Source organism: Ictidomys tridecemlineatus, chromosome 5, assembly GCF_052094955.1.
Source record: "Ictidomys tridecemlineatus isolate mIctTri1 chromosome 5, mIctTri1.hap1, whole genome shotgun sequence".
Taxonomy (NCBI): Eukaryota; Metazoa; Chordata; class Mammalia; order Rodentia; family Sciuridae; genus Ictidomys; species Ictidomys tridecemlineatus.
The window spans coordinates 121,327,709-121,355,638 of record NC_135481.1 but is presented as its reverse complement, the minus strand read 5'-3'; the positions used below and the strand labels follow the sequence as shown (position 1 = coordinate 121,355,638).

The 27,930-nt window shown below is 44.5% G+C and overlaps 1 protein-coding gene across 15 annotated transcripts in view; it reads right to left on the bottom strand.

Moving 5' to 3' along the window:
* Window positions 1-89: 89 nt before the first annotated feature.
* Ppp2r5c (protein phosphatase 2 regulatory subunit B'gamma) overlaps window positions 90-27,930 on the bottom strand; it is a 138,662-nt gene continuing 110,821 nt past the window's right edge. For 6 of the 15 annotated variants that reach the window (XM_078050915.1, XM_078050916.1, XM_040274942.2 and 3 more), the window contains 8 exons: window positions 26,791-26,899; window positions 25,801-25,854; window positions 20,111-20,281; window positions 17,594-17,721; window positions 14,856-14,957; window positions 13,010-13,082; window positions 8,437-8,553; window positions 90-2,627 (listed from right to left, as the gene is read on the bottom strand). In XM_078050915.1, the coding sequence (XP_077907041.1) occupies window positions 2,496-2,627; window positions 8,437-8,553; window positions 13,010-13,082; window positions 14,856-14,957; window positions 17,594-17,721; window positions 20,111-20,281; window positions 25,801-25,854; window positions 26,791-26,899 (886 nt within the window). In that variant the 3' untranslated portion in view covers window positions 90-2,495. Of the gene's footprint in view, window positions 2,628-4,913; window positions 4,970-7,823; window positions 7,825-8,430; window positions 8,554-13,009; window positions 13,083-14,855; window positions 17,402-17,593; window positions 17,722-20,110; window positions 20,282-25,800; window positions 25,855-26,790; window positions 26,900-27,930 lie in introns of those variants that run through there. The other 9 variants (XM_078050917.1, XM_013365550.4, XM_078050919.1 and 6 more) reach the window with 6 other exon arrangements.

Sequence of the window (27,930 nt, the reverse complement as noted above, 5' to 3'; positions counted from 1 at the left end):
TGTTAAAAAATATGTAGGTACTTAACATTTCACTAAAGCATAAAGTTACAGATATTTTCTAAAGAAAAATAATTGTGCCACTTACCTACTTTTGCTGTTTCTATGAACTTTTTTATTCTGTACATAGGACATTTTGTACAAAATATGAAGTCTACATTTTTATTACTTATTACCATAAAACAAAGATACAATGTATGTACAATATTAAAAGAAGCCATACTACAGCCACACGGAACAGACACTCGGACCAGGACACTTCTGGTGCACAGGTGCGTTGTGGAGAGTGAAGATGCCACGCGGAGCTTTATGAAGAAAAACAGTCACCAGTTTATTTTCAACGCAGTACTTCTGAAATCAGTTTGGTACAGAATAAACAGTGTCTCTATATAATTTATAATATATAAGTTGAACAATTAGCACAGGGAATCCGAGTACTAACTAGGGAAACTTCCATAGGCCAAAATATTAAGTAATACTCTTGTCAAATAAAATTAGTTTCTCTCAACCCTACCCCCCCGTTATTGGTGAATGTTTGTCTTCAATAAAGAGCCAAAATAAAACCTAGACCAAAAGATGTTCTTACACATTGAGCTTTACACAATCAGCCAGACAATGATATTTTGCTTTTTCCCTAGGGCAGAAGGAGAGTCTTCCCAGAAACCTTTCTCTCAAACATACCAAACATCCAAGATCAGGGATGTGTGAACCTATCAGCTAAAGACAGAAGTTCAAACAATGGTATATCAAAATATGTAGGACGTTGCTTTATACAATAAAAGCACCCTTTTTCCCTCAAAAGGAGAAGGCATCTAAACTTTTTTTTTAAATTATAGATTTCATAATGGTAAAATGGATAGATACTTGTCAAGTTTTTCAGGAAGTGTTCTTGCCAAGTGGACTGACCTGTCCACTTTCGGTTGGGGCCATCTTTTCCTTTCATGCTGTGCTTGCTCTCAACATGAGGAATCCTCTCCCCCAGATGATTTTCCCTCAAGACACCAGGACATCAGCGTCGTTAGTGGGCGTAAAGGAACCAGGGCAGCAGGCACTGCAGCCACACAGGACCCATGTCTAATTTCCACAGTCTTTCCATGGATACCAGAGACCACAATTAAAAAACAGATTCTAAAAGAAGCCACACTTTATCTCTTATCTTATGCATCAAGACAGTTGTTAACTTATATATGCCAGTTGTTAAGTTATATATGCCAGAGACAAAAACAAAACAAAACAACAAAAAAACTAGAGCCACTGTTTAGAAGAGCAGCACATATCTCAAGTAGCTTTCAAGCAGGATAAACAAGTCAAAATACTGGCCACCCTGAGAGAAATAAAGAAGAGACAAAGCACTAAGTCAAAGGTTCTCCTTCTCGTGCTGTTCCATCTAGACAAAAGCGTACTCCATGCAAGAAGTCTGGGGAACACACAGCAGCATTGAAGACCAATGGAAACTCAGACACTGTCCTTTCCTTACGGGATGGTGATGTGTGCTCTTCCCCAGAGGAGGCTTACCCAGCGCCACCATGACTAGTGCTTCCTCTGGGCTCTGAGGACCAAGTCACAGCAGTGGGCTGGCCACACTGACCACTGTGTTACTTAACGCCAAAGGCGCTGCCATCTGCACTGGGCCAAGAGCGGGCTTAACTCAAATGGTCTCATCCTAACTCTCTACAGAATGTGGGACTCCTAGACAATATGATTCTATTAATTTGAGAGCCTTGTTGAAGGGCAACAATGTGTAAATAGGTGAAAAACTGATTCTACAAATAAAAATATGAACACATAATTTTAAAGTTTCAACTCCAGTCAAGGTAGACACGAGAAAGCTCTTTTGAAATAAACTTCTTGTCTGAGCTCACCCCTGGAATCCTGGTGCTGTCCCACAGGCTTGGGAATATGGCTTTCAGTAGACATACGAGGAGGACAGGGTGTACATGCCGCTGACCAAAGAAAAGGAACGCCCAGAGGTGCCCGCGGCGGAGGATTGTCGTGTCACTCTCCCAGTAGGCTGTTAGAACGTGAAAGCAAGAGCCATTTCTGTGAGAATAAGCAAACAAAAACTGCTGGCCTAACCATCAGGTGGAAACAATTGCAGAGGTCAAAGTCTCAAAAAACAGGTGATACTTTTAAAAGTATTCCTTTAATTTGAAAACATCATCATAGGAGCGCCTATTTTAAAGGCTCCCTGATTCTGTGTGGGCAGAACATGAAGATGATGACCAGGGTGCTTTCCTACAGCTCAGACTGACAGTCTGACCTAGGCTACGGAGGGGTGGGGATGACGCTGTGAGGACACTGTCATCAGCCCGGCTGGCCAGCAGGTCTGAGAAGCCACCATTGTTTGAACTCCTAATCTTGAGCTGAGGCGGGCGAGCGCCTTTGCCTACAGAACAGGTGGAGGAAGCTTTGCCTTGAGTAACTGATTGGTATGGCACAGACAGTGTGGATTTTCTACAGAACCCAGAAGTGCACTGGCGTGGCGGCTGCTGGCCTGGCTAGCGCCCGTCCTGGGAGACCAGCTCATCAGCTCTGCAGTGGGCGTCCAAGGCTTTCTTGGTGTGGGGGTCCTGAGGCAGCTCGGACTTGCGGCGTGCAAGAGGACGGTCCTTCTTCAGATCTTTCTGTGCCTGCAATCAAAAATGCAATGGAGTTGGCTATAAACTAAGCCACCCAAGCAGCAGCTCACTTCCAAGTTAGAATTCAAAGAAGAATCATGGGGCCAATGTGTACCTCCCATTGCCAAGGCTCTTGGCTCCGGGGACAGGGCATAGTTCTTCTTGTGGTCATTCACAAAAAAACATCTCATCTGATGAAAACAATCTGACAAGCAGCATGGGGAAATGGTGCAGGGCTGGCACTTGGGGCTGGCAGAACTCACCCACCCTAGTGAATACCTGTCTAGCTCATAAAGTGCTACCAAAGCCACTTTATGACTGTGTCCATTACAGATGGACTCCAGGTGAGAAATTTCCTTTGGAGGGAAATTAAATAAAATAGAGGTCCACTGGCAACTAAAAGTATACGTACACGCACGCACGCACACACACACACACACACACACACATGAAATATACTATCAAATTTAAAAAGATTTTTTTAAGAGAATAGGCATTAAATGGGACATGGGGTAAAAAAAAAAAAGTACCTCTAGCATTTAGAAAAACCGTATTTATTTACATAAACGTTCCAGATATTAAGGGTAAAAACCAAAAGACTCTCCTCTGTATTCCATTCTCTTTCTGAAGTTCAGAAAATGTTGGTTTTACTCTTTTAAAAGTTAAATGAATGCCATTTTTGCAGAAGGTTTTAGAACTGTCTGCAAAGGAAGGGAGCCTGACTTGGACATTCATGTATCAAAGCATATACTTCTGTGAGAATTCAGTTCTAAAGGAGGACCACTGCTGTATAACACCTGGGCCTTGAAACAAAACAAGAAACCATCTACTCCAGCCCAATGCAATGCATATGCTGGAAGATTGCCAATTAGTTAGCAACTATGTTGGATAGGAATTCCCTAACCAGAATTGCCTCCCTTTCTGTTCAGTGTCTCCATCAAAAAGAAGACAGTATCCAAGTAAGTTACTTCTGTGGTGCATCTACTAGAAAAAAATTGTTTAAAGTTAATCTCACAACAAAAAGAATGACAACTTCTCAGAGTTCCCAGATAAACTGACTTCAGCCTGGTGTGTAGAATATGCCTCTTTTTGCTTTTGGAGATTTGAGGGCCTGCACAGTTATAAGGGAAAAGGCCACCATTCTGCAGAGCCAAGTAGCTTCTAACAGAGTTCTCTGCAAATTTATCTATGAAACAGCAATGACGTCAAGGTATAGAAGGAATCTTGTGTGATATCATTTTAGAATTACTTCTAAAAATGTTAACTTGAACATTAAATTCATCATGGGAAGGTAAGACTTTTGTCTTTTTCCCCTGGCGCTAGTGTGAGATGGTGTTAGGAGAGCCACATCAGGAGATGGTGAAGGTCATGTCCCCCTAGAACTGTGTCACCACTCAGTGTACCTGTAAGAACACTCCAGCTTTGTAAAGCAGGTTTGCCTCAACCCATCAGAAATTCAAAGGTGAAATTCTACCTTGAATTTAATGCCCATTATATGTTGATCTGTACACAAAATAAAACAAAGCAAAAACCAAGAGTTTTATGCACATAAAGTATGTAATTATTGTTGAAAAAGGGACTTCTAAGAGAAGACACATTTTAACAGAGGAAGGCAATCGTAAGGTATGTAATTATTGTTAAAAAAGGCAAAGAGAAGACACATTTTAACAGAGAAAGGCAATCGTCAAAACACTTGCAGCTAGAACCAGTGAGGCAAACTGAGAACCCAACTTGACCCCAGAGCTTCTGGAAGGACAAAGAGCTGACGAACACACCTGGGCCTTTCTGCGCATGTATTTCAGATCCACAAAGGAAGCAGAGGATGACTTTAGAAACCACAAGGGGGAAATAAGAGACACAGAGGTGAGCAGAAATGAGATGTGCGATGTGGTGGTCCTGGTGGAGACACGTGCAGGCAAGCATGCTGGCATGGGCAGGAGGACGGGGCAGGTGGGAAAGCTCTGGTGGGGCATCTCCGTGGCCTCTGCTCTGGGTGTGCCAGGAGAACTAAATGGTATGTGGTGTGGGTACGAAGGCTGGGTACACACAATTTTGAAAATTTTCTTCCTTTCATAGAGGCATGGGTTTAAACTTTACTACTTAATTTAGGGTAGGACTGATCAAAATTTCTTAAGGGACTAAATTTCTTTAGCTTTGTCTTGACCATCACAGGCTAGAATGACATGGAAAAGGGAAAATACTTCATGTACACGATGTTAGTTTGTCAAATATTTTTGTAGATAAAAGCCTTATTAAGCATACTCTACATATTTAACAGCAAATACCTGTACTGCCTACCTTAGTCTCTACACCTTCCTTACTTGCGTGGTTGACATTGATTTCCTCCCGACCAACTGTCAAAAATGAGAATTGCAAACATTTTAAGCCTCTGTATCATTGTCATTCATGAGAAACTTACTAGTTTTCTTTGGATATAGGTTTGCATGAGTTTCTCAAAAGAAAAGATAGATAATGGCTCTGACAGGCAAACACATCATTGGATTTCTCCACAAAGGTCAAACCGAGTGTCTCCCTTAGTGTGATGGTCTTCTTCGTACCTCACTTGCCTCCCTCCCTGTCCTAACCCAGCATTCAAATCAGCTTAAAGAAACTGGGAATTGTTTTAGAAAAATAGCTGAAAATAAACTCAAAGGGGCACTGAAAATATTCAAATTACTCTATTAAAAAACCCAACCATTAATTTTCAGTGTAACTTCTTATGTCAATTTGGTCACCAAACTGTGCACATGCCCTTTCCTGTACCTTTGTAACTCCTCCTTGCTATAACAGTGCTTCAGAGAATTTCAGGAAGATGGTTCCAAACATTTTCAAATTATGACTCTATCATTTCAAATATCATACCTAAGATTCCACACTTCCTAAGTACCTTCATCTATAGGATAAGATTCCACTGAATTTAATGGATTCACTGAATCAATTCGCACACAGAAAGCTATGATAAGGCTGGGCGCTGGGTGGTGGGGGTCCTCTATGTTCCCACAGGGATTTTAGAGTCAGTTTGTCAACTGCTTAAGGAAGGGGAAGGGAGAAAAAAAAAAAAAAGCCTGCTGGGATTCTAGTTGAGAACACAAGAATGTGGGTAGAACAGACTTATCCCTGGGCATCTGAGTCTTCTGACCTGGGAATGAGACCCAGGAAAGGCCAGGGAGACTCAGCTATCCCTCTAGTATTGAGGACCACGAAAGCCAGCAAGGATGCCAACGTGCAGTGGCCACTTCCCAGAAACTCCTGTCTGGGCCTCCACTGAGACTAGACTGCCTCGACTGCAGGCCTGGCCCATCGCCTGGGGCCCTCCTGGAACAGCAGGACCCAGCAGCCAGCGGGGCTCCTGCCGACACCAGAGCCCACTCTCAAGAGCACTTTCACTCCAGATGCTATTTTGGTATTCTGAACCAGGCTCTTGGTCTACTATAGAGTAGGATGTAAACTGTAAATATGTCTTAGCTTCATTACATTCGGGCAAGATCATGACTGTTTCTAGTTTTCTAGTTTTGATTCTGGCTTAAGTTGAAGGATGTACTTCAAGTTGAAGTTCAAGTTGAAGAAAAAAACTTCTTTCAACCCTCAATATTTATTGTGTGAAATATGGTTCCTAAATCATCACTTTCCTTTTGATTCTGTATGGCCCAAGTGTTTTAAAAATGACCTGAGGGGCTGGGGTTGTAGCTCAATGGTAGAGCACTTGCTTTGCATGTGTAAGGTACTGGGTTTGACCCTCAGTACATCAAATACATAATAAATACATATAGATATACAATAAAGGCATTTCGTCCATCTGCAACTACAAAAAATCAAACAAAACAAAACAAAACAAAACAAAGAAACCCCACAAGGTTACAAATTCCCATGCAGGTTTCCCCACAGACAGCATTATGATTTCCTTCTGAGGGTCTGCAGGTGAGGAGGCTGGCTGGCCTGCCTTTGGCAAACTCACAGCTGTAAACTCAAATGGTAATATAAAAGGTTTCCTTAATTTTTTTTCCAAATTAAAAAAAGACCAAGGAGGGAAATGTACACTCCACAGACAGAATCAAATATATGGGTTTTCACATTTTTGATGAAAACTATTCACTGCTGAGATTAATCACCGAGGGAAGGACAAAACACACCTGCATCAGACGCAAAACTAGTTCCTGCGTCCAGGGAGCGGTCGCGGAGCTACTACTGTGTTAATGGTACTTTCAATCTCTGGTGAGCTGAAAGAAGTACTTGTTCACCTATTTTGGACTTGAAACTAAGTAGAGGGTCTAACTGGGCAAGAAAAAGGCTCTCCTTTCAGAGCCCATTAGTGGGAGCCAGGGCTGCAGCTGTCCAGCTGAAGCACAGCTCCAGCCATGCCTGCGCCTTTAAGCCCTTTAGTAGTCACAGTACAGAGAAATGGGTCCCATTAATCTCAACATTATATTTTATTTAACCCAACATATCAAAATGTAATCATTTCAACACATGATCAATAATAAAAATCATGAGTGAAAAGAAAAAAATCATGAATGGATGTCGCACCCCCACTTTACACACTGAGCCTTGGAGCGGTGCTGTCTTTACACCAGATCCTGGGCCCCTTTCAAGTGCACGTGTCTCATGGGGCTTCATGCTGCTGTGGGGATAAGCATAGGGTGCTGGGCTGTCTGTAAAACACCCTGTTTTGTGGGAAATGAACCAAAATAGGTAACATTCTGATTTCTTTCCAAGCTTCTGCACATAAGTGTCTGGGGACCTGCTGCTTGGTTTCTGGCAAACTCTAACATCAAAATGGCAACCAATGACTTAATTGAGCCTTGAATGACACGGGCACTGACAAGCCATGTGCACAGTGAACAGTGTGCAGCAGGGGTCACTCCAGCCACTCCTTTCACCTGTGAGCGTCTAGTGCTGGCTGTCTTCAGGAACTGTCTCACAGGTCAAAGGGAACTGGAGCTGCAGTCCTCAAGTCCATTAGGACATCCTGCCGACGCTATGTCGGGAAGCACAGTGGCACAAGGCTCCTCAAACCCAAGCAGGTGCTCAGTGGGCTGCTCTTGAGGCTGTGTATGTTCCCAACTTAGTGGTAAGAGGCCCTCTTTGGATTAGAGGTGATCACAATGTTTATTCCCACAGTGGAAAAGAAGCCATCAGGCTGTGGGTATTACCAGACGTGTACCTGGCAGAGCCCTGGCCTGGTGTCCTGAGTCGGGGTGGGGTTAGTACCCTGTTATGAAGAACTGAAAGGGAACATCTCTGGGCCAGAGCAGAAGCCAGAGGGGGAAAGAGAAAGCAGTGGCCAGATATTACTGCAAAGATTTTGGTTTTGCTCAAGTTAATATAATTTGATCACTAAGACCTATAGATAAAAATGTTTCCTGAAAGATTACCAAAATTTGGGGCTGAGGTTATGGCTCAGCAGTAGAGTGCTTGCCTAGCATGTGTGGGGCGCTGGGTTCGATCCTCAGCACCACATAAAAATAAAAACAAATAAAAATAAAGGTATTAAAAAAAAGATTACCAAAATTTAACTTATAAGTTTGGCTTAAACAGAAGGCCCTGATGTATATATCATGTTACCTACTAAAATCACACACATTTCTTTTCTTTCTTTTTTTTTTTTTGGTACTGGAGAATGAACTCAGGGGCCACATCCCAGCCCTTTTCATTTTTTATTTTGAAACAGGATCTCGTTAAGTTGCCCAGGTTGGCCTTGAACTTGTGATCCTCCTGCCTTAGCCTCCTGAGTGGCTGGACCCACCTGGCTATGACTCTCATTTCTTAAGTAAATCTGCAGTGGGTGCTTCCCTGCTGAGCTCAGTGCTCAGGGCACTGTTACCTGACGAGCCTCCTCGGTCACTGTCTTTCTCAGCATCTGCACATCTTCAAACAGAGGCCCATCTGTCTCCATGGCAACTGGCAAGCTCACGGTGCTGGCTTGACTATACACTGCGTACTGCAATGCAAAGTGTGGAGTCACTCTCTGTTAGGCGCTGGGTTCTGTGCTCCAGGGTCTCAATTGACAGGGGACATGTCTTCCCTGCTGCCCTCCCCCTGGGCCCTGGTGCCTGCTGCACACCACAAAGCTGTTCAACCCCCTGTAGTCCAGGCCATGGGTGGCCTCCTGCTGGACCCAAGGTCACTTCCACACCCATCCTGGGTCTCTTGTGTCTGATGGACAGCCAGCCCACACCCAGCCTACAGTCTCTGTCACTGATTCCATAAGGGCCAGCACAGAGGGGCAAGAGAGGCTGTTCCAGCAGACACCTCCCCCAACTCCTGTCTGTGCACAGTCTGCTGACCTCAGTCCTCCTCCCTGCACGCACCACTGCAGGGGACCTCAACCCATCTCCCTTCCACTCACTTTGTTGGCTTTTCCTAAGTTTAGCTTAGACCTTCTCCCCCAGTGTCTTTCTTGCTACCAAAACAAACACAGCCTCCTTTGCACTGCCAACCTGCCATGGAGCTGCGGGTGGGCTGGTGCTCCACGTAAGGACCGAGTGCTGGGGGCCCCTCAGCTCAGCTGCAGGCCCCGACTCCCTCCCCTACCCCCCTGTGTTCTGTGGGGGGCTGAGCAGGTGGAACTGCTGGCAGCTGCCCCTAGTGGTACCCAGCCTGTGGGTCTGGTGTTCCCAGCCAGAGGCTGTGGAAACACGGCTGATTAGCGTGTGGCATTTACTCTCCCTGTGAGGCAGGAGAGGGGAGTCTGTGTCTTCGCAGGCGGGTCCAGGCTCAGGCTTCCCTGGAGCTGAGGCAATGAGTGACATGATGCTGGAGGGACTGAGGTGGGAAGGGACACAGTAGCTTGTCCATGGTCTCAGGAGGCAGAGGGAAGTGTGCTTGACCTCAGGCCACTGTCCATCCAGGCCCCAGACTCTAGCCTGGAGCTGCTGGTACCAGGGCTACCAGCTGCCTCTTGGATGCCATCTCACGTCTGGCTTCACCTTACAGGGGCTCTTTGTGGCACGAAGTACCAACAGTTATCCCCTGGAGCCTCCCCCAAGTTTCTGTGACACAGTCCTTCCTTCCTGGCTTCTCTCCTCCCTCTGAGGCCCGTCTTAGGTCCCCCTTCTCTGCCTATTTCTTGGATGACAGTCGCTTACCATTTCTAAGGATCTCACACCCCATGGCCTTCAGTCCTCCCTGTCCATCCATGGTCTAGTCCTCTCAAGTATGGGCCCCTTGGCTGTCCACATCTCTCCAACAGTCTTTGAAAATCGGCGGCTACCTTGCTAGAGCCACACCCTGGGCTCAGATTCTTTCTTCTACTACCAATGAGTCCCTGGTCCGCTCAGTGCCCCCTGCCCCTCATGTCACTGCTCTGCCATGAGTACCCTTTCTACACATTCCTCCAAGTTCCTCTCTGGGCCTGCTTCCTCCTGGCACTCTGTTCCTGCTGTCACCAGAGAAGCTTCCAAAACTACAATTCTGCCTGGGCCACTCTGTCCGATCTGGCCCTTTCACGTTCTGTACAATTTTGGGGGGATGAAGTTCAACTTCTGCTCCTTTCCCAGCTTCACCTGGCCCCTCCCATAACTGATACGCCATGGGTGCCAATGCAAGTGGGTCCCTTACTTGCCCTGTGATTGCTCCTGGTGCCCTGGGCCCGCTGCTGTGGCCTGTCCACACCTGCCTTGTTCCTTTCAGGGTTTCTTTGAAGATGTCAACTATCTCTGGCATATCACTCAAAAGTGTGTAAGCTGTGTCCAACTGGCTCCCTTAATGGACCACAGCCTCCATGACACCAGGGCTGGGTCCTGCTCTCAGCTCCGTCTACCTGGGAATTCCCACCTTGTCTTCAAGGGGTTCACCATTAGGTGGGAAGACCGAGAAGCAGAAACCACTGCAGCAGTCATGAGATGTGCCAGGGACAGTTTTTAAACCAACCTTTCAATATTTGGCTTCTCTGAGAAAACAGCCAGTGCTTTCTGTGGAACGTGCCAGCAACCGGTGCTCAGCACAGGCTCTCACCCTCCTGGCATCAGATGGAAAGGAGCTCAGGGACACTGCACAAGGCTTGCAGCACACCAGACACCACAGTGTGTGGTGGCTCACAGGGAGTGCTGGCCTCCACACACGACCTACTGGAGCCTCTATGAGCAGAGGCGCCAGCCCAGACGCTCGCACGGCCACACCTGGAGTACACAGAAGTACTCTCTTCATATACACGGTTCCCACCAAAGCCAGGGATGTGACTGGTTAGAAAGCACTGACCTCTCTTGGGGCTTAGGAGAAGCACATTTAAATTAGAAGTCTTCAGCGTTTTAGGATTTCAAAAGTTAAATCATGTGTGACGTTAAGAAACCCTAGTGAAGCTACCACAACTGCTAAGACAACGGGATAAAACTCTGGAGGTGCAACAGCTCCAAAGCCCCGTCAGCCAGGTGCTCCATGTTGCCTGAGGGGACAAGATCCTGGTTTGTGAAACATGGAGGTGAGCACCAGGGAGAGCGAGCAGATTGTGAATGACACGATCTACCTTCAGAAAGTGAAGCCAGCAAACCAACTCTCACCAAGGCAGATGGAGAAGGAAATCGAGCTAACACCCAACCATCTTTCTTAGAGAAATAAGACACATACTGTATCATTCACCAGACTCAACCGCGCCGCGAGGCAGGTATCGACCCGCGTTTAGGAAGGCTTTCTCTCAGGGGATGAAAAGTGAGTTCTGAGGCTACATTTTCAGTTCTGATGTTTAGCTCATGAAGTATTTTCCACTTGGAGACAATGTCATGGAACTAAGGCATGCACGTGGGACTCATGATGGGTCACACAGAGATGGGGGGGGTGAGGATGGAGGAACAGGGAGATCACCAGAGTGCTAAGGCCAAACTCGGCACTGTTAGTGATTGTCACAGTGTCAACAGGAACCAAGGAAATAAGCAAGCCACCCGAGCAAACTGGGGAAGGGAATGCTGAGGCCTCCCCTGCAGTAGCACAGCTCAGCAGAGCACACAGGCCACCACGCTGGCGCTGGCGCAGCCACAGGATCTTCATTTGCAACACAAAAGTTTTATGCATCTTGTTCAATGGGTTATTTCTATATTCCAGGTAAAGCAAAGCAAAACAAACAAACAACAACAAAACAACCAGATGCTCTGATTCATACATATTTTGCAAAGTTTTTCAAGGCTGCTGATTTGGATGGTGTGAACACCTGTCCACACTCCTTCAGCCTGGGCCCTTCAGAACAAATTGAGGCTCCCAGGGCATACACCAGGCAGGGTTGAACCACCTAAAGTCGCCCCAGACTTACTGAATTTCACTTGGAACATAAACTCTATTTACTAAAGAAGATAACTATAGTTATCTACCTCAGTTAAGTTTCTCAAAGTAGTCTCAAAAGAGCATTTTTCTCTGTAAGAACATGGATAAAATACTTTTAGAAAAATGCTGGCTACTGGTTTAGGTAGAATCAAGGACACATGACTGAGAATGTCATTCAGTTTCCCATGGTTTGCTGTCTCTTGAGATTACAGTTTTATCAAAGGGAATATAGGTCAACTTGTTTTTATATAGGTAAAATATCTACTGCAAACTTTATATTCCTGTATCAAATGGCAAGAGTTAAAAACCTACATCCCAATTTAGATAATGATCATGTATCTTCCTCACCAAAAGAAATACACTGTTTAATAAGGTATTTTCTTTGGGGAATTGAGATGGCCTAGGAGTTCCTAGTGATTTTCATTAAGTGGCACTGTTACACAGAAAAGCAGAGGGCAAGGGGGACCATTTACAGCCACCTCTTGCCAATTACTTAGACTAGTGCATGCCAAACCCAAAGGCAATGATTGTGAGCACCTCCAGGACCACAGCAGCCCTGGAGCCCACCCAGGGGCCGATGCTGCAGGAGATGATGCTGGACTGGGGAGTTCCGAAGACACCAGCGCATGGCTCCTGGCTGGGGTAAGAGGAGGGTTAGTGCTAAAAGGCAGAATTTGGTTAATTTTTAACAACAAAATACCAAGCTTATAGAAATCTATTTCAGGAAAGAGGACATCATCTTCCCACTGTATCTATTTCAATTCAATTTTCTTACTTCTAGAATTAATCTAATATTAAAAAGAAAGGGAAACATGGTTGAGCTATTGCACATAAGACTTATGAGAAAACAAACCACATCCTGGAGTAGAGGCTGTATCCTGATTTTCTTTTTACCACAGTATGTTTCATAAGATTGATATCTTCTTTTAAAAGTAGAAAAATGTCATTTCTGTGGTAAAACTTTATGGGGAAAAATAAGTACTTGTACAAGAGGAGGGTCATGAAGGTGAAAATTATTCCTTTATTGCAGACACTTCCACATACAATGTCGGTGAGAGCCAATTCCCATGCCCGGCCACGCCCCTATGTGATAAGGCATTCAAGCAACACCCTTGACATTTTCATGTTACTCTCTTTTTTAGTACCTGGGGATTCGCTTTGGCTAGGTTTTCTATTTTAACCCATGCTTCTTCTCGCTCTTTCATTTTTAGCTTCTCTCTGAAAAATAGTAAAACATTATTTGTATTAGAGATGGTTGATACTGAAGATGACACACAGGAGGGAAAGCAGGGAGAGAGACATGACACCGCTGTTTCTTCTTGTAACAAGAAGAAATGGGTCTTAGTCCACACGCCTCACAGTGCTTCTCAAGAGGTGCATAATGTGAACAATGAAATTAAAAACTGGCTGAGATTTAGAAGATTAAACAATGAAAAATGCTAAAAATTTAATAAGTCTGGGAATTTAAATTCTTCACTCATTCAAGTGTGATATTTGCATTCTTGGGGTCAGGTGCTTCTTCAGAGGACCTAGACTACTCTAATGAGGAGCTTACTCACTCACTGAGAACCAGACTCCATCACAGATTGGAAGGAAGCAAGCTGGCAAGAGTCGGCATTTCAGTACTGATGGGTCACCAGGGAATAGTCCTGGGAGCCAGGAGACCTGGCTTCTTGTCTGATTTTGCTGTTAAGAATCATAAGACCTTCTAGAAGACAATGAATTTGTCTATTTTTTTTTTTAATGCAGAAAAATGTACTAGGAGGAGCTTGAAGGCCTCTTTCAGAGTACTGATTCCCTGAAGGGAGGATGTGCCACTAGAGAAGCCATGATGCTCAGAAACTCCCTACCTGCATGCAACCTCAGCCCTCAGATAAGGAGGAGCACAGGCTGGAAGGCTGGAAGAGGGTCACTGTGCCTCCTTATGGCCTGGTGCCTTTATTTTGCTGTCATCTCACATACCTTATACTTCCTTTTTTTTTTGTATTTTGTTCTCTTTTACTTTCTTTACGCAAAATATAAATTTTGTCACAGCAATGATTTCATTTGTTGTATTCACGGCTGTATTGTTAGAAACTAAATCAGAGTCTGAGTACATGTTACACTCACACATTTGTCTAAAGAATGAATAAGCCACACAGACATTTTGAAATTTGAATTACAGAAATTCAAAGTTTATCTACCCTAGCCAGTTTTAAGTGCCAAGCAGGGGCTGGGGATGTGGCTCAAGCGGTAGCACGCTCGCCTGACATGCGTGCGGCCCGGATTCGATCCTCAGCACCACATACCAACAAAGATGTTGTGTCCGCCGAGAACTAAACAATAAAACATTAAAAATTCTCTCTCTCTCTCTCCTCTCTCACTCTCTCTTTTAAAAAAAAAAAAAAGTGCCAAGCAAAGAATAAAATCTGCCAATAGTCTGCACTCGACTCTGAAGAGTGACTTTCAATTACTAACCAACCACATGATTTTGAGCTTGGCCTAGGGATAGAGCACCTTGTCACTCAGGCTGTCCCTGGGCAGATGTGAGCTCTGAAGTTCTCAAAGGCACAAAAGCAGAACCCTAACTTTGTCAAGGACAGAAGGTTCCTGAGGATGCCCATGTTATGGAGATAATTAGAAAAAGCTATGCTGAAGTGTGGGTTCCTGCTCTCTCATAAACCCTTCAGGATGCGATTCTAATTCCTGCCTTATAAGCATGACAAATGACTACACCTGACAGCCAACCCAAATGCTAGATTCCTGATCACATACACACTCTCATCTGCAAAGATGACTGACTAACCACAGAAGGGAAGAAGGCCAACTTTTTAACCTGTATTCCTTGAAAATAACTCACCTTAACTAACTTTTAGTTTGCTTTCCACATATGAGAGGACCAGTACTGATCTAAAGCTAAGAACGACTTTTTTAGAATGGAACAATGGTGGAGGCTTATTCAGTATTATTCCAGAACTTTGGAAACAGCAACTTGCCAAAGGAACAACTTACTTCAGTTTCTCTGCTTTAAACTGTTGTGTGCAGTCATCAAACAATTTTTGGTTCATTTCCATGAAGAGTTTCAGGGCATTGTATATCAAGCCATGTATCGTCCTGCAGAGAAGATTACACAGTGAGACGCAACACTGGACCTTTTGGTTATTCTCCCTCCCCACTTTCCTCTTTCAGACTTCTCAGGCTATTGTGGACTTCAACAGTCCCACTCCCATCTTCCCAATCCTCAACAGGGGAGGCCTGTGGTCTGACTCCCATCTGTCCTGGGGTCAGCTACTCAGTCCAGGAGCCCCCACACAGGCCACTCAGCTCACCACCTGGCCACCAGTAGCCAAAGCTATCTTGCTTGGAAATTGATTTAAAAATATTGAAACCCCAACAAATATAATGAAGACAATATGATACAGAAGTAAACATCTTATTGTCTATAAGTGTCAGTTTCCTTTCAATCTTACTCATTGAGGATAATTTTAACGATGCCAGGAGCTCGGGTGTGGCTTAGTGGTACAGCACTTCCCTAAGCACGTATGAGGTCCTGGGTTTAATTTCAGGCACTGCAACCCTGCCCCCAAATAACAATAAATAAAACAAAAAGAAACCTCAAAGTCAACAAATAACAAAAAGAAAACCCAAAACCAAAAATAATGTGGAAGCAGACCATAAAAGTGCTCCATCAAAGCTTAGCTCTCTGGCACATGGAGAAGGAGGGGCCCAGCTGTCACTGAATCTATGCAGAGCCCTGAGAAGAGCAAGAAAACTGCCCAGCAGAGCACCACTGACCCACAGTTGTGAGCAGCAATAAAATAGCAAACAAAATGAAGAGGACTGAGTGCCAAACCATAACCACTTTTTAATCTTCATAATGAAACTCCTTTATCTTAGAAAGTGCTTCCTTCTTTGCAAAAGCAGGAGTGAGCCACCAGCTGTGCTCTGGCGTCATGCTGCACACATGTGCAGGAGTATGGCCAGACTGGGGCTCTGCCATCACCCGCTGTGCTCAGTAAAAACCCTAAGTGCTTCAAAACAAAGGTCACTGGAAGTCACTATCCTGCTGGACTGATGAGGGATGCTGCCACCCCAGGGGCTTGGGAAGCTGAGACAGGAAGGTCTCAAGTCTGAGACTAGCTTCAGTGACTCAGTGAGTCCTGTTTCAAAATAAAAATAAAAAGGACTGGCGATGTGACGAGTGGTAAAGTGGGGAAAATACCCCTGGGTTCAACACTACAACTCCTATGACAGGAGGCCTGCACCTGGCTAAACCTGCAACTGCAAAGCTAGGGCCACATGCACTGGAGGCCTGTTCATGCCAGGCACTTTATGTATATTGGCTTTAGGAAGCCTTCAAGCAGGCAAAGGGGGCCACAAAACAAAGCACTTAATATAAACAGGCATTACCTTAAACAGCAAAAAAATGTGGTGAGTGTCAGTATTTTCTCTATTTTTCAGTTGAGGAAACGTGGCTGGGGAAGACCTAGAGGTTCACCTTGCCCAGGTGGAGCTTGCTCTGACCTGCCTACTCTCTGCTCACCACCTGGATGGCCCCTGCTGCCCCAGAGTGTCAGGCAGAAAACACAGAGCAAGCCTGCTGCCCTGGGCTTACTCTGGGAAAGAAGCCATGTGGCCTGCAGCCTCAAGTGGGCAGGACAGAGCTCCGCAGAGGGTTGGCCATGGGAAATAGGAGCACTACATGGCAGACACTGCAGGTCAGGAGACCACACTGGAGCCACGGAGCTGCTGACCAGCTTTAGGACTACAGGATCATGTGCAGTCCCTTCCAGTTGGCTTTCCTGTCTACAGGACAAGCAGGAATCTAGCTATCACAGCTCTGCCCTTATTGCTTTAAATTCTTTTTTTTTTTTTTTTTTTTTGTACTGGGGATTGAACCCAGGTGTACAGCTTGAAACTGTCTGTATCCCAGGCCCTTTCAATTTTTGACATAGGGTCTCATTACATTGCCCAGGCTGGCCTTGAATTTGTGATCCTCTTGCCTCAGTCTGCTGAGTGGCTGGGATTATAGCAGTACACTTGAGTCACTGGGATTACAGGTGTGTGCCACTGTGCCTGGTCCTGATTTAAATTCTAATTTATGATAACACACAAAGAAAAAAAGATGGAGAAAGAAAAACTCTGGTACCCACATTTATTTGAATAACACAAATATTAAGTTCAGAATTAATCCTAATGCAGCACCCACATGGATAGTTTTCTTTTAAGGTCTCGGAAGGCTGTCACTGGGAGACTCCATTTCTTCACTTTCATTAAGTGAAAAGATGAAGGAGAGAAGTAGATATTCTCAGTTCCTCAGGTGTGTTAAAGATGCCTGCTCTTCCCTCTGGCCCTCCAGGCAGCGACCACAGCAGGATGGCTCCCGGTCTCACAGAGGGGCTCCAGGGGGTCTGTCAGCAGGTTGGCCCCTGTGCTTCTCACAGCACTGAGCCCAAGCTCTGCGGTGACCTTCAACTCCCCTGGGGGCACTCAGGAAATGTGTGGAAGGTGCTGCTACTGAAACCAGCAGGGTGCAGACACAGGGTCCTCTGTCTTGGCTTGAAATAGGAGTAAGGAAGCAAAACAAAAGCCAATGCAGACACTCTACATGTGTAACTTAAAAAACCTCAAAGAAATCAACATAATTTTAAGCTGATATTAAAATTTGGATTTACATTCTAATTGCAGTAACAGAAAAACATAAACATTTAAAAATATGCAGGAAAGAGAGAGAGCCCATTCTTTCTTACTTGTTCCAATGGGTCTTTGAGTTGCGGTACAAGGATGGAAACATGATGGGCAGAATCTTTGCTGCATTGTCACTAATTAAACTCATAATGTATTCATTATTCCAGTAATACAGTGCTCGCTCTGCCACCTGGAAGACAGGATGTGTTAGTGTCCTTGGTGTTCATGCTCCAGCACAGGAGGCAAATATCCTCACTGTTAACCTATAAACAGGATAACAAGTTAAAATGCATCAGAGAATTAATTATTTCAAAATATTCTAGACTGTAACTTTAAAGAGCCTACAACAATGGGGCAGCAGATAATTTCTTATTATGAAGAAATGAAAAACGTCGTCATTCACCTCTCCATTTATTCAATTTATGCTAGATATTAGGTTAGATGCTCAGGATACAAAGCAAATAAGTTCATTCTACTCATCCATCCATCCATCCACCCATCCACCTATCTATCTCTCCATCCACCCACCAACATCATTAGTTGCTAGTATGTGACATGTGTTCAGCTTGAGCATACATACGGCAGTGGATAAAGGCAGGCAGAAATGCTTGACTCTGGAGGGGGACAGACAAAGGACAGTGATTATTTGACTTGCTAGAAATGATGAGTCATGGAGAAAGGCAGCAGGGAAGGGCAGGCGTGTGGGTTGTGGGTGGGACTTCAGCATGGAGAAGGTGACATGTGAGCCAGGCCCTGGGGGAGGACAGGTCCTAAAAGTGAGGAGGAAGGAGTAGGGGAGGAACCGGCAAGGGGGACGGGGAGCTAAGACCCCAAAGCAGCATTTCAGAGCCCACACTCTGGTGAGAAGGAAGCTGTGGGAGGGCCCATTATTATTATTTAGTAATATTCATTACTAAAAACTTCCAACACACAAAGCTGTATGAGCACCCACATCCCTCCACCTAGGACTGTGGCTGTGCACCTCGGCCCTCCTTGCTGTCCAGCTGTAGTTGACAGCCACACCCATGCACATTCTGCAGAACCATCTGAGTCAGAGTGTGTGGAAGCCACTAGGACACGTGGCCCATGCCTGACTTGACATGTGCTTCCCTAGGTAGAGTCGACCCGCCTCCATAACTACTTCCCAACATCACATCTCAGTGTGCAGATCTGGCAGCAGTCCTCAGAAGCTCAGAGCAAAGCAGAGATGGCATTTCTGTCACCAGAAACCTAGAAATTCTGAGTTCATGTGTGGTGGTGCAGGCAGAGGCTGAGGGTATGGTGGGTGAGGCCTGTGGAGGGCTCAAGAATCATGGGTGATTTCTCAGAGAAAGCCAGGTGGGTGAGCTTTTCAGAATCAGGGTGAATATGATGAAGGGGAGGGAAAGGTGTTTGAGAACAGAGAGCATTAATTTATAAAGGAATCAGGATAGCATCAGTAGCTTCTAAGATCATTCCTATTTAAGAGTTGGATACTTTGAGTTTTAAAAAACACCCATACATCCATAAATATATTTGTGGTAATATTTTAAGTCTAAATTTGAAAGTAGAAGTTTGAGATACTTAAGGGCTTGAATTTTGAATTATTCTTCAGTTTTTTTTTTTAATATTTATTTTTCAGTTCTTGGCGGACACAACATCTTTGTTGGTATGTGGTGCTGAGGATCGAACCTGGGTCGCACGCATACCAGGCGAGCGCGCTACCGCTTGAGCCACATCCCCAGCCCTATTCTTCAGTTTTTAACATCAGCAATTTATTATTATTATTAGTAGTAATAGTAGTACCAGAGATGGAACCCAGGACCATCGCCATGTTAGGCAAGTGCTCTGCTCTTCTTTCTTTCTTTCTTTTTGGTACTGGGGAGTGAACTCGCAGGCACTCGACCACTGAGCCACATTGCCAGCCCTATTTTGTATTTTTATTTAGAGACAGGGTCTCACTGAGTTGCTTACCACCTCATTGTTGCTGAGGCTGGCTTCAAACTCAAGATCCTCCTGCCTCAGCCTCCTGAGCCACTGAGATTACAGGTGTGTGCCACTGTGCCCGGCTTCTTCTTTATTTTGAGACAGGGACTCATTGAGTTGCCTAGCAATCCTCCTGCCTCAGCCTCCTGAGTTGTTGGGATTACAGGTGTGCACTTCCACTCCTGACTAGAAACATTATTATTAATTTTTAAGTGTAAGGGGAGACATATGATGTCAGAAATAAACTTACAGGGAAAGAGAATTTCAGACCTGGAGATTCTGAACATCACTTCATCTATCACTACTGATCAGTCAGCTGTGGAAACAAGGTCAGGTGGTCTGGGGGACTCGGAGCTTGATGACACTTTCACAGAGAAGCTGCTTTTCATAGCTCTTATTGAGAAAAATGCTTTCAGTGGTGAGGACAAGGTTCTAGGATATAGTTTTTAGAAATAAAGTTTTTCCACCTTATTTTTGAAGTATGATTAAAGTAAAAACTTGAATTTTACCTTAAAATTATATGAGAAGCAAACCACAGTTATATACTGGAATGTTTTATTTCCAAAAGTAACATTCTGAAATCATCTAATTATCTTTCTCCCAAACCTACATACCTGGAAGTGTGGGCTGGAAACGCACTTGGCTAACTGTCGGAAGAGAGGCTCCATGATCTTCACAAACTCCGAGGGTTCAATGACATCTAAAATTTCTTCTAATTCATTTAAGAACATTACTTCTTTTGGACTGTGGGTCTTTGGCCAGTATTTGAGAAGTGCCATTACCACCTATAAAAGAAATGACATGGGAAGTGACGCCCCTAAGCTGCCACACCTGGGCAGGCAGAGTCTCTTTCTAGTCAGGGGCCCCCACTGCAGAGCAGCACAGAGGTGGTGTTGGCCTCTGGGGGGACGATCAGACTCAGTAATTCACACATAGTATTTTATAATTTGATAAACAGGCCTAATTTTACTTCAGACTCACAGTTTTAATTTATGTGACCCACTCTCTGATCAACCAACATCTCATTAAGTAAGTTCCTTTAATTACAAAAAAATAAAGACACAAAACAAAAAGCAAAACCTGCTAGCAGTTAGGAGAATTCTGTCAAAGACTAGAGGAGACCTTGCAGAGCATATGCCTTCATCTGTGCATTCTGGGGTGGAAGTGGCCAGATATAAAACTATTGCCAACATGTCTAGGCATGTGCAATCCACTTCTCAGATTAACTGAACACTTGATGCACACCCACACGTGTATGCATGTGGAACAGTTTGTAACTGTGTTAAAAAGCATCAAGAAGAGGGCAGTGAACCAAGCAGATGCCAACTCACCTACGGTGCGGTGGCAGACCTGGGCAGGGTCCTCACTGGCTCCACTGCTTGCCTACGGGCCCTCAGCCAGCAGGAGCATGTGGTAGTAGCCCCACCCAATCAGACCACAGGGGTTCCTGATTTGTGGATGTTGTTCCTCGCTCAAGTCAGACAGCTAGAAAGGGATTCTGCAGGGGAAGCTTTTCTTCCTTCTCACTTCTTCTCCCTCTCTCCCTTCCTTTCTGGGTACTGGAAATTGAGCCCAGGGGCACTCTATCACTGAGCCACAATCCAGACTCTTTTGTTTTATATTTTCAGATAGGGTCTTGCTAAGTTGCCCAGGTTGGCCTTGAACTTGTAATCCTCCTAGATCCTCCTGCCCTAGCCTCCTGAGTTCCTGGGATTACAGGAGTGCCCCACAGTGCACACCTAGAATAATTCTGTGTGATGCTTTTAGTATTTGGGTTCCTGGGTAATTGTTTATAATATTATGTTTCATGAAACTTCAGCTTTTATTTTAAAAAGTGCTCTTTGTATTGAGGTTATAGCTTAGTGGCAGAGTGCTTGCCTGGCATGCACAAGGCCCTGGTCCCAGCCCCAGTACTAAAAAAAAAAAAAAAAGTGTTCCTAGTTTTGAAGTCTGACATAAAAATTCACAACAACAAAACTGTCTTAAAAGGAATTATTTCTAAAAGTGCATCATTTAATCATTTACCTTCTACTTGTAGCTCAAAATTGTTTAGTAGACATTTATTAACTACCTATTCTGCATGCTGGAATTATTGTTACGAAGACGCTGATTACAAATCATTTCATAAGCCTTTATGTCTGCCAATGGAATATTATAATGAGAAATATATTAATTTTTGAGTTACACAAAACAACTGATTTAGCTATTTATTTCACTGGAAAAGGTATTACTTGTACAATCAGGTTCACGCACTGGACTTATTCCTCCTGCTTCTTGAAACCCCTGTGACCAGTACTCAGCCATCTCTGCTGCTCCTGAACATGGTGGGATTTTGTAGAGGAGGTATTCTGCACAGGGACTGCTAATCCTGGGCAAAAGACTACTTGCCTACAGTTCTGGGCACTGAGCTTCCTTGGAAACCCAATGGACTACCTGCCCTCTGGAGTGTGAGCATGGCCTCTGGGCATGGCCTCAAGCCCTAGGAAGCTCCCTGTCCTGGTGCACTCAGGCAAAAGAGCTGCACCAGGCCGTGTAGTAAAACTCGATTAGCCGAGAGGCAGGTGGGTGAAAACAGGCATAATACTTGTCTGTAAACTCTCTAATGAGCCTTTATTCTTACAACGATAAATAGGTTTAATGTGCCCAGAAGCTTGTGAGCATGGCCTACCATGTGAAATGAAATAACATTAACTGTAGGTTACAAACAGGACAAATCTCCTTTATAAAATTGTAATATTCGAGTGGACCATACTTCGAAAAAGTATTCTTGAGCCTGGAAAGGTAGCTCCAGGTACTCAAGTGGAGGCACACCTTCAGAGTCCACGACTGGACTGCATTTCTGGTTAGTTTCTACTGTTGAAGTCAGACACAATGGCCTTTGTATTTTCCTAAATCATTAATTTCAAAGGAAGAAATTCATTGAGGTGAGGGTCTGAATGTTTTTAATATATAGAAAATTAAATCTGCTTTACGTAGGCAGGAGAGTACTGTTACATTATCTGTGCAGCAGAATAAAGAAACGAAGTGGTCCTGGGTGGACATGCCAGGGACTGGGTCTGTGGCTTTTCTGTGCTGATGCTGAGCCAGAGCTCAGCATGACAGCTTAGAAGTGAGGCCACATGGCTCCTGCCTTCTTCAAGACCGTGGCAGTCAAGCTCTCGCTCTGCCACGCGTCATGTGCTTGATTACTTCCTATATAAGTGGGAATTAAAGTCATTTACAAACTTCATCGGCTTACACCAACTCCCAGGTGGGAGGGGATAGGGTGGAGCCTGCACACTGAGCTCCAGCGGCCAGGGCTTCAGGCGACAGCGGCTGGCAGGCAGGGTGCTGTGGGAGGTGACGAGTGGGAGAAGTTTCAGGCTGTAGTAAATGGGGTGAGACATTTGGTGAGTTCTTTAGCCATTAAAGAGTATGAGAAACTGAAATGCATTCTGCTGTCATATAACAAATTAGAATTAAAAAAAAAGCACATTTTAAGGATATAAAATGGAAATCATTTTCATCTCTTCCTACTCCCATGGATTACCACTAAGGAACAAGCTTTGCTTGATAAGGGTATGTGTCACTCAACAACCACTTACTAGCTGTATTCTGAAGATCTTTTCAAAAGCATATAAAAGAGTGAACTGTGAATTTCCCTATCTTTCCTACTAAGGTGTATGCTATGGTAAAGAATGTTTTCAAAGCACAGTTAAAAAAAGAGTATGAGAAAAGTGTACAAAGAAAAATCACAATACTTTGTGTACTTTTTCCTCTCCTATATCTTTCTTTTCCTTTGGTTTGAATAGAAGAATGGGGTGGGGGGCTGAGGATGTGGCTCAAGCGGTAGCGGGCTCGCTTGGCATGCGTGCGGCCAGGGTTCGATCCTCAGCACCACATACAAACAAAGATGTTGTGTCTGCCCAGAACTAAAAATAAATAAATAAATATATTTTTTTTTTTAAAAAAGAATGGGATGGGGCTGGTGGAACTTCTTTGCATGTTACTTTCTTCAGGAAAAGCATCAAATAGATGGAGGATTATGGCATATAACCAGGGGGGAAAATACTATAGCCCCCTGCCACCCACCAGTGGGTGGTGCTGTGTGACCAAACCCACAGCCTTGGCACACACTAGGCAGGTGCTCTACCCATGTTTTTTTTTTTTTTTTTTTTATTAATAACACTTTCTTTTTTCTCTTCTCTACCTAAACATGATTGCAGTACAGTGAAGAGGATAAAAATAACATCCTCACAGAAAATTTGACTAAGAATCTTAACCATGCTTCTTCTGAAGTCTGATATGATCTGGCATATTCCTTGTGGTCTTCCTGAACCTCATTTAGAGGAGAGGCAGAGGTATCTGGAGACCAGGGGAGAAGAGGGCCAGGACAGGGCACCCGTGAGGGCTGCTGGCAGGTCTGGCATGCAGCACTGCAGCCTGTTGCCTCTGAAATCTGCAGAATGAGAGCTTTTCCTGAATTTCATGGGAGAGCTGGGACTGGGGGTGAATTACATATAGAATTTAATAACGTGGAGGCAGTGACCAAAAGTCAGTGTAACTTGGGAATTTGTGAAGAATTTCTCACTCATTTTTATTAGAAAAACTATAATCTCACAAGGAAACCGTGAAGAATAGCTAATAGGACTAAGGACTCAGGAATTGTAGTATCTACCTTTTCAATTCTATCAGAAGCTTTTTAGAAAAAGAGGACTCAAATATTTAAACTGGCACCTGATGCTCCTTTTTTTGGCTCTTCAATAAGGAATAACAACTTGGTTTTTAAAAAGTGCAATGCATTTGAAACAGACATTTCTCCAGAGATGGCTGAGGAATATGAAAAGACAGCCCAAGCCATTAGTTGGTAGAGGAGCACCAACCAAAGTCACAACAGGCGCCACCTCTCATCCACCAGGATGGCTGGAGTGACAATTAAAAACAAAAAGAAGGGGGCTGGGATGTGGCTCAGTGGTAGAGTGCTTGCTTAGCATGCGTGAGGTACCACAAACAACAAATAAAGATCCATCAACAACTAAAAATTAAAAACAAAAGAAAACAAAAAACAAAAAGGAAAACAAGCACTGATGAGCACGTGGAGCACCTGCATCCTTGCCATGCTATTTTCCACAGCTGCTACCCCAAGTGCAAAACGGGGTAGCCTCAGAAAAACAGACAGTCCCCATGTAACCAGCAGTCCCACCCTGGGAGCCCACCCAGAGGAACTGAAAGCCGGGCTGGAACAGACAGTCGACAACCTGTTCACGCAGCATCATTCAGGACAGCCAGAGGAAGGGCCACCAGTGTCCACTGATGGGTAGACGGGGAGTAAAGTGTGGTCTGTGCAGACAATAGAGCACTATGCGGCCACAACAAGGAGCAATGTTCTACAACATGGGTGAAGCCTGTGAGGCACTGCACCACGGGAGAGGAGGAGTACAGCAGGCTCCACTCTCCTGAGAAACCCGAGCAGTCAGCTTCAGGAGAGACTGATTCAGGGAGCAGGTGCTGGGAGAGGGGTGGGAAGTCATCATGGATCAGGGACAGAGCTACTGTTTGGTAGCATGGCAAAGTTTTGGAAACAGACTGGTGGTGGTTGCATAATACTTGCTGACACTGAACTGTACACTTCAAATAGTTGAAAAGACAACATTTTATGTTCCAGGTGTATATCTTTTACCACAATAAAAAAATCAGTATTGTAATATACCAAAAATCTTTGTACACTTTAAATGGTGGAATTGTATGGTATGTGAATTATATCTTAACAAAGCTGTTTCAAATCCTGAAACTATCATTTGACACGCCTGATTCTGTTAATTTTGGCTACCATAGCCTTTTTTATTTTTTAATGAAGATAAAATGCCAAGAAAATTAGAAATCCAAAACTGAATGGCATCCATCTAGTTTTGAGTTGTAATTCAAAGCTCATAGAACAGCTACACCCTAACTTGGAAAGAATCTTCAGGATAATACAACCCCTTGTATAAAACAAGCATTTCACACTCTCACTAAGTCACCTCCAACTGGAGTCGGGACATGCTGTAGGTCTGCACTGATGTGAAGGCCTGAGCATGCACGGCTGGGGGCTGTAGCTGCTCCATGCTCTGCTCTCACAGGTGTGAAGCACAGCGTGGGCAGGGCAAGCTCATCACAGTAAAGGACCTCTTATCGAAAACAACCGCACTCTGAAAACCTGTCAAGCTCAAATGAGACCAGCTTGTAGGTTACTAGAGTGAATTAATCCACATGCTGGTTCAGTGAGGGTGTTTTGAGGGGAGGAGGAGAGCAGGCAAGGTGGTCGGGCCTGAGAGAGCACACTTACTGGTTCAGTGAGGGTGCTGTCCTTCTCTAAAAACTGCACGACGCAGTACGCCAGCTGAAAAGGGATGGGAGAGAGTGAGCACCTGGCTGCAGTGTGGAAACGTCCCCCTTCACACCCTTCTCTGACAAGACAGCTTGATGTGGCTGAGTGGCTGCCCCAGGGTGTTCACCCACCCCAAGGGCTCTGAGTGGGATGCTCAGGGAGGGACCCCAGGACCCCTGCTCTTTCCCAATTAGTTGGTAATGATCTGAAAGAAAAAAAAAAAAAAAAAAAGCACCTTTTAGATTACCCACCCACCAAGGTGACCAAGATGACCCAGTACGATGGGCTTTCCTTGCGGTCCTTTCGGAGATTAGTGTGAACAAGAAATCAAACAGCTGGGAACAAATTAAAATCTGGTTCCATCTGAAATCTCTGAACTATTAATTCCTTTTGTACAATTAATACAACAACAAACTGAATGTAAAAATACCCTAGTTAGCAGCAACTGACTGGTGGAACTAACAGTGGTGACAGCCAAGAATGCACATGCAGTGGCCTGCTGCTCAAGGCGGAGCCCTCCTGAACTGCCAGCACTGAGGACACAGAGCGGAGGAGACTCAGTGTCCCAGGCCAACAGAGCCACCTAACCAGATGGAACCACTTGCTGGCTGATCTTGCAGCACCCTCTGGTCAGATCTGTATCTTAGAAATCCAGTCTTTTTTTTGTCTTACTAGACTTTGTGACAGACAGCTGTCATCTGGTAGTCCTCTTCGCCTCCTTTTGCAGAGGCAGCCACTCCCTTTTCTATGCTAAAAGTGAATGGTATTATTCTGTATTTCAGAGATTTTCCTGAGTATTTTAAAGGCAATCTCTCTTTGCTTCTTATTCAATTACTGCCAGGACCTTATTATAGAAGGTGGTGACATGAGAAAGAAAACACGCTGAGAACAGGCTGGATCCCTGCCCTGGGTTCTGATGATGGCATGTCTTCATGCCTGCCTCCTTACCTGCGGATGGTAGACACTCAGAGATTTCACTTTGTGCAAAGGTAGCAACACCTTCAACAGGAAAATCTTGTGCTCTTCTTTTAGTGGTAAGGCAAATCCATTAATTATACTGTGAAGAAAGAATTTATTCAAAGTTTAAATATTTACAAATTTCAGATTACAATCAAATATTGTATTTTTCTTTCTAGCATGAAAATCTAGTAGACAAAATATGTATTTCATATATTTCATATGAATCAGCAGAATATAAAATAAATATATTTGATGAAGTATAACCATTTTTATCCTTGTGATTACAAGGTAATGATGAAGTTGGGTTTATAGGGAGTGGCTCAGGAGCAGGAAACTGGCTGTACTACAGGGGTCCTGGGGGAAGAAAGTCTGCACAGCTGAGGGGTCCCAGCTCTTCTTTTGGGCTGCATCTCTCTTTTGGGAGGGTGTCCCTAGAGTATCCAAGCTCATTGTAGTGTTGGCCACAGAATCCAGGTGTGGGCACAATGGCTGGTCAAAAATCAGTTAGAAAGCTGCTCCCTTGTGCAAGCAAAGCGCAAAGGTCTCCAAACTCAAGTTTTAGTCTCAAGCATCGATTGGTTTAATTATTTATTCTTATAATTAGGCAAATGCAGATAAATGTTTGAGAGTTACAGGGCAGTTAGAACAATTCTAACATGCTCCTCCACAATCCACGAGCTTAGGGTGCAGTGGGTACCCGCTGGGGCCCTAAGCTTGTTCACATGGGAAAACCCCTGGGCAAACCCCCAGAATGAAAAAAACCAGATGGCAGGAGTGAAAGCAGCACAGCAGCCTTCACACCTGCAAAGCACATGCCCTCTCTGGGGCACCTGACTGGGAATGTGATTATCCTTCCCACTTGAAAGAAGGAACTTGTCCCAGGTTGTGCAACTGGGAAGAAACAATCCTCAACCACATTATGCCATGCTTCGAGAGACCCCGTCCAGCACGTGGACACTAATCTAAGAGAACTCCCAATGGGGACTGAGCTTTTTCAAACCATATCCAACACAGAAGCAAAGTTTTTCCTCAGAACTCTTGCTCAGGACCAGACAATAGTGTCTGTGAGACAAGATTCTGTGTTCAAATGCTGTGGGGACTACTGGATTCAGTATGAGAACAGGTTTC